Below are 7,348 nucleotides of genomic sequence, written 5' to 3' on the forward strand. Positions count from 1 at the left end.
GGTACACTTGTATAGCTATAAACTTCCCTCTTAGAACTGCTTTTGCTGCATCCCATAGGTTTTGGATCGTCGTGTTTTCATTGTCATTTGTCTCTAGGTCTTTTTTGATTTCCTCTTTGATTTCTTCAGTGATCTCTTGGCTATTTATCAGTGTATCATTTAGCCTCCATGTGATTGTGTTTTTTACGTATTTTTCCGGTAATTGATTTCTAATCTCATAGTGTTGTGGTTGTAAAAGATGCTTGATATGATTTCAGTTTTCTTAAATTTACCAAGGCTTGATTTGTGACCCAAGATGTGATCTATCCTGGAGAATGTTCCATGAGCACTTGAGAAAAAAATTGTATTCTGTTGTCTTTGGATGGAATGTCCTATAAATATCAATTAAGTCCACCTTGTTTAATGTGTCTTTTAAAGCTTGTGTTTCCTTATTTATTTTCATTTTGGATTATCTGTCCATTGGTGAAAGTGTGGTGTTAAAATCCCCTACTATTGTGCTACTGTCGATTTCCCCTGTTATGGCTGTTAGCATTTGCCTTATGTAATGAGGTGCTCCTATGTTGGCTGCATAAATATTTACAATTGTTTTATCTTCTTCTTGGATTGATCCCTTGATCGTTATGTAGTGTTCTTCCTTGTCTCTTATAATAGTCTTTATTTTAAAGTCTATTTTGTCTGATATGAGAATTGCTACCCCAGCTTTCTTTTGATTTCCATTTGCATGGAATATCTTTTTCCATCCCCTCACTTTCAGTTTGTATGTGTCCCTAGGTCTGAAGTGGGTCTCTTGTAGACAGCATATATATGGGTCTTGTTTTTGTATCCATTCAGTGAGCCTGTGACTTTTGGTTGGAACATTTAATCCATTCACATTTAAGGTGATTATCTATATGTATGTTCCTGTTACCATTTTTCTTAATAGAGAAGTTTCTTTACCATTTGTTGTAGAGCTGGTTTGGTGATGCTGAATTCTTTTAGCTTTTGTTTGTCTCTAAAGCTTTTGATTTCTCCATCGATTCTGAATGAGATCTTTGCCAGTTAGAGTAATCTTGGTTGTAGGTTCTTCCCTTTCACATCTTTAAATATATCATGCCTCTCCCTTCTGGCTTGTAGAGTTTCTGCTGAGAAATCCGCTGTTAACCTTATGGGAATTCCCTTGCATGTTATTTGTCATTTTTCCCTTGTTTCTTTTAATAATTTTTCTCTGTCTTTAATTTTTGTCAGTTTGCTTACTATGTGTCTCGGCATGTTTCTCCTTGGGTTTATCCTGCCTGGGACTCTCTGCACTTCCTGGACTTGGGTGGCTATCTCCTTTCCCATGTTAGGGAAGTTTTCAACTATAATCTCCTCAAATATTTTCTCAGGTCCTTTCTCTCTCTCTCTTCTCCTTCTGGGACCCTTATACTGTGAATATTTGTGTTTTTAATGTTGTCGCAGAGGTCTCTTAGGCTTCTTTATTTCTTTTCTTTTTTTTTTTCTTTCTTCTGTTCTGCAGCAGTGAATTCCACCATTCTGTCTTCCAGGTGACTTATCCATTCTTCTACCTCAGTTATTCCACTATTGATTCCTTCTAGTGTATTTTTCATTTCAGTTATTGTATTGTTCATCTCTGTTTGTTTGTTCTTTAATTCTTCTAGTTCTTTGTTCTTTAATTCTTCTAGGTCTTTGTTAAACATTTCTTTCATCTTCTCTATCTTTCCCTCCATTCTTTTTCTGAGGTCCTGGATCATTTTCACTATCATTATTCTGAATTCTTTCTCTGTCTTTCTGTGAATGTGGTTTTCATTCCATAGGCTGCAGAATTGTAGTTCTTCTTGCTTCTGCTGTCTGCCCTCTGGTGGATGAGGCTATCTCTATTTTTACTTTTGTATTGAAGTATTTTTATATTTTTGCAGAGAAAGCTGTACATAAGTGTAATAAGTGTACAACTCAGTGAGTTTTCAGAAAGGGAACACATCCATGTGTCCACTGCTGAGGTCAAGAACTATTGCTATTGCTATCCTTAGTGTCTCCCCTAGTCACTAACCCTTCCTTCCTCTCCAAAGGCAGCCACTACCCTGAATTCTAAAGCCATAAATTGGTTTTGCCTGTTTATGAACTTCAATTAAATAGAATCATACCTTTATTGTAAATTGTAATCATTCCTTTTTTTTTTTTTGTTTTTGGTTGCTCTTCATTGCTGCATGCAGGCTTTCTCTAGTTTCAGTTTCAGCAAGCAGGGACTCATTGCGGTGCTCAGCTTCTTACTGTAGTGGCTGGTCTTCATTGCTGCATGCAGGCTTTCTCTAGTTTCAGCAAGCAGGGACTACTCTTCATTGTGGTGTGCAAGCTCCTCATTGTGATGGCTTCTCTTGTTGAGGAGCATGGGCCGTAGGCACACAGGCTTGGTAGTTGTGGCCCATGGGCTTAGTTGCTCCGTAGCATGTGGGATCTTCCTGGACCATGGATCGAACCTGTGTCCCCTGCATTGGCAGGCAGATTCTTAACCACTGAGCCACCAGGGAAGTCCCATAAATTGTAATTATTCCTTTATTGTAAAATGATAATTTTCCTTATATCATATTTTCTTATTTCTTTTCCATATTGTATTCACCTCTCCTTACCTGAAGTCACGTTAGCTGAAACAAATGTAATAAATGAAAACAGATGAGGGAAAATGTATTAGGTATTCTTTAAAAGCAATATTATCCCTAAGTTACTTCTTTATACATTTCTGTAATTTTTACAATGTATATGCATTGCTTTAAATTAAAAAAAGCAACCATTTTATTTTCTAAAAATTAGAGTGAAAAGAGAATTAGAAGAAATATTTTTTGAAAACGTTTATTAATTCATTTAATTTGATGGTATACATCAAAAAATAGGAATGAGTAATCAAAACCTATCTTAATTTTACAGGATCCACAGATTTTGGATATTAATGCTGACCAAAACAAAGTAAACATCATGTTGAATGATCTGCAGTCAGTTCTAGATGATCTTCAAAAACGTGCATTTCAATATAAATCCTATCAGAAGAATTTTAAGGTAATGACAGCTCTACACATCTGTTTCTAAAATATGTGCATAGAAATGGCATTGATGCATATGCATTTTCAAGAATGTGACTGTAAATATTCAATGTTTGGACACCTATGTGCTAGTCACTGTGCTGGAACAATCTGAAATACAAAATATGATGTGTTCTCTGCCTTTGAAGTGTTTAAAGATTAGTGCACATGTGAGACAAAATATTTTTCTCATTAAAAAGTAATTGTGAATTATAGACAAACGCTCCTACCAGGGACTGTAGCTTCTATGTTAAAATGTATGTGGATTTTTAAATGTAGTCAATTAAAACCTCTCTATTCTTTCTTAAATAATATTCAAGCTTCTTTTACATTCATGTGTGTATTATGATTCCATCAATATTGCCTAATTAGCCCTGGTTTGATGTGCCAGTTTGATGAAAGAAGAGAATTTAGCTAAGCCAGGGCAAAGATGGATCTTAAAAGGGTAGGTTTAAAAAGCTAAAAGATATGCCTCAAAAAAATGAAGAGAAATGAGTGAGAGATATAAGTGCTCTGAACAGCTATTAGAGAGACCAAAAAGAAAAATAAATAGAAAAGATTCCTAGGATCAAAACCAGAGGGCCACCAGCAATGAGGGAGGGGTTAATCAGTTCCCCAAAAGTTTCAGAGGAGTGCATGAACCTCACATGGGAATGCACCTATCTCTTCCATAGCCCCAAATGGATGGCCAGAAAGTGATCTGAGCAGTCTGAGTGTCCACTCCAGATACCAGGGCTTGGTGGAGCAACCTGCAATATAATGACCTGGCACTAGACAATGCAACTGGTACAATACTTGAGGCAGGAGGACTGTGCATGAGAGAATTAGGGTTCAAAGTTTTTCCCAGATTAGTTAACTGACCTGTAAGACAGGAAAGTATGCAGTAGGATGGGAGCTGTGGCAGAAATATTGCTTAATAAAACGCTATAACTAACAGGTGGGCACTCTTGGGTCAGAAAGAATAACACTGCTTGAGCCAGAGCCTGAAATAGAAGTGTGTCTCCCTCCTTCCACGTTCCATATCTATACTTTAAGATCCTTTAGGATCACCTCATATCAACCTTCCTCTGCAGCTCTTAGTCATTAGGAGGATAGGAGTGAAGGCTTAACTGACCTAGGAAATCATCTCTAATTCTTAATGAAGTCAAGGCTAGATCCCTAATGTCAGGGTAATGCTAGCCTTGTAAAACAAGTTTGGTAGTGTTCCCACCTCTTCAATTTTTTTGGAAAAGTTTGAGAAATATTGGCATTAATTCTTTTTTCTTCCCCAAATGTTTGGTAAAATTTACCAGTGAAGTCATCTGGTCCTGGGCTTTTCTGTTCTGGGAGGGTTTTGATTACTCATTCAATCTCCTTACTCCTTATTGGTCTGTTCAGATTTTCTATTTCTTCCTGATTCAGTCTTGGTGGGCAATATGTTTCTAGCAATTTATGCATTTCTTCAAAGGTATACAATTTATTGGTGTCTGCTTATTCAGAGGAGTCTCTTATGATCATATGTATTTCTAAGGTGTAAGGTTTTTTTTTTAACATCTTTATTGGGGTATACTTGCTTTACAGTGGTGTGTTAGTTTCTGCTGTATTACAAAGTGAATCAGCTATACATATATCCCCATATCCCCTCCCTCTTGTGTCTCCCTCCCACGCTCCCTATCCCACCCCTCTAGGTAGACAAAAAGTACCAAGCTGATCTCCCTGTGCTATGTGGCTGCTTCCCACTAGCTATTTCTTTTACATTTGTTAGTGTATATATGTCCATGCCACTCTTTCACTTTGTCCCAGCTTACTGTTCCCCCTCCCGTGTCCACAAGTCCATTCTCTATGTCTGTGTCTTTATTCCTGTCTGCCCCAAGGTTCTTCAGAACCTTTTTTTTTTCAAATTCCATAAATATGTGTTAGCGTATGGTATTTGTTTTTCTCTTTCTAACTTACTTCACTCTATATGACAGACTCTAGGTCCATCCATCTCACTACAAATAACTCAATTTACTTTCTTTTTATGGCTGAGTAATATTCCATTGTATATATGTGTCACAACTTCTTTATCCATTCATCTGTCGAAGGACACTTAGGTTACTTCCATGTCATGGCTATTGTAAATACAGCTGCAATGAACATTGTGGTACATGACTCTTTTTGAATTATGGTTTTCTCAGGGTATATGCCCGGTAGTGGCATTGCTGGATTGTATAGTAGTTCTACTCTTAGATTTTAAGGAACCTCCATACTGTTCTCCATAGTGGCTGTATCAATTTACATTCCCACTAACAGTGCAATAGGGTTCCCTTTTATCCACACCTTCTCCAGCATTTATTTGTAGATTTTTGATGATGGCCATTCTGACCGGTGTGAGGTGATACCACAATGTAGTTTTGGTTTGCATTTCTCTAATGATTACTGATGTTGAGCATCCTTTCATGTGTTTCTTGGCAATCTGTACATCTTCTTTGGAGAAATGTCTATTTAGGTCTTCTACCCATTTTTGGATTGGGTTGTTTGTTTTTTGACATTGAGCTGCATGAGCTGCTTGTATATTTTGGAGATTGATCCTTTGTCCGTTCCTTCATTTGCAAGTATTTTCGCCATTCTGAGGGTTGTCTGTTATCTTATGGTTTCCTTTGCTGTGCAAAAGCTTTTAAGTTTCCTTAGGTCCCATTTCTTTATTTTTGTTTTTATTTCCATTTCTCTAGGAGATGGGTCAAAAAGGATCTTGCTGTGATTTATATCATAGAGTGTTCTACCTATCTTTTCCTCTAAGAGTTTTATCTTGTCTGGCCTAACATTTAAGTCTTTAATCTATTTTGAGTTTATTTTTGTGTATGGTGTTAGGGAGTGTTCACATTTCATTCTTTTACATGTAGCTGTCCAGTTTTCCCAGCACCACTTATTGAAGAGGCTGTCTTTTCTCCATTGTATATTCTTGCCTCCTTTATCAAAGATAAGGTGACTATATGTGTGTGGGTTTATCTCTGGGCTTTCTATCCTGTTCCATTGATCTATATTTCTGTTTTTGTGCCAGTACCATACTGTCTTGATTACTGTAGCTTTGTAGATAGTCTGAAATCTGGGAGGCTGCTATCCTCCAGGTCCGTTTTTCTTTCTCAAGATTGCTTTGGCTATTCGGGATCTTTTTTGTTTCCATACATATTGTGAAATTTTTGGTTCCAGTTATGTGAAAAATGCCATTGGTAGTTTGATGGGGATTGCATTGAATCTGTTCATTGCTTTGGGTAGTACACTCATTTTCACAATGTTGATTCTTCCAATCCAAGAACATGGTATATCTCTCCATCTGTTTGTATCATCTTTAATTTCTTTCATCAGTGTCTTATACCAAATTCATTGATTAGCTCTGGTAGTTTTCTGGTAGATTAGCTCTGGTAGTTCTCTGGTGGCATCTTTAGGATTCTCTATGTATAGTATCATGTCATCTGCAAGCAGTGACAGCTTTACTTCTTCTTTTCCAAATTGGATTCATTTTATTTCTTTTTCTTCTCTGATTACTGTGGCTAAAACTTCCAAAACTATGTTGAATAATAGTGGTGAGAGTGGACAACCTTTTCTTTTTCCTGACCTTAGTGGAAATAGTTTCAGTTTTTCACCATTGAGAACAATGTTGGCTGTAGGTTTGTCATATATGGCCTTTATTATGTTGAGGTAAGTTACCTATGCCTACTTTCTGGAGGGTTTTTTCTCATAAATGGGTGTTGAATTTTGTTGAAAACTTTTTCTGCATCTATTGAGATGATCATATGGTTTTTATTCTTCAATTTGTTAATATGGTTTATCTCATTTTTGATTTGCATATATTGAAGAATCCTTTGATTCCTGGGATAAACCCTACTTGATCATGGTGTATGATCCTTTTAATGTGCTGTTGGATTCTGTTTGCTAGTATTTTGTTGAGGAATTTTGCATTTATGTTCATCAGTGATAATGGCCTGTAGTTTTCTTTTTTTGTGACATTTCGTCTGGTTTTGGTATAAGGGTGATGGTGACCTCATAGTATGAGTTTGGGAGTGTTTCTCCCTCTGCTGTATTTTGGAAGGGTTTGAGAAGGATAGGTGTTAGCTCTTCTCTAAATGTTTGATAGAATTTGCCTGTGAAGCCATCTGGTCCTGGACTTTTGTTTATTGGAAGACTTTTAATCAGTTTCAATTTCAGTGCTTGTGATTGGTCTGTTTATATTTTCTTTTTTTCCTGGTTCAGTCTCGGAAGGTTGTGCTCTTCTAAGAATTTGTCCATTTCTTCCAGGTTGTCCATTTTAGTGGCATATAGTTGCTTGTAGTAATCTCTCA

At 36.8% G+C, this 7,348-nt stretch overlaps 1 protein-coding gene across 1 annotated transcript in view; it reads left to right on the plus strand.

Annotated features, from left to right (window-relative positions):
• Positions 1-7,348, plus strand: part of DNAH6 (dynein axonemal heavy chain 6) — a 300,028-nt gene that overhangs the window by 92,069 nt on the left and 200,611 nt on the right. The window contains exon 16 of the mRNA XM_024129964.2: positions 2,899-3,027. Coding sequence (XP_023985732.1) covers positions 2,899-3,027 — 129 coding nt within the window. The remainder of the gene's footprint in view (positions 1-2,898; positions 3,028-7,348) is intronic.

This window comes from Physeter macrocephalus, chromosome 12, assembly GCF_002837175.3.
Source record: "Physeter macrocephalus isolate SW-GA chromosome 12, ASM283717v5, whole genome shotgun sequence".
Taxonomy (NCBI): domain Eukaryota; kingdom Metazoa; phylum Chordata; class Mammalia; order Artiodactyla; family Physeteridae; genus Physeter; species Physeter macrocephalus.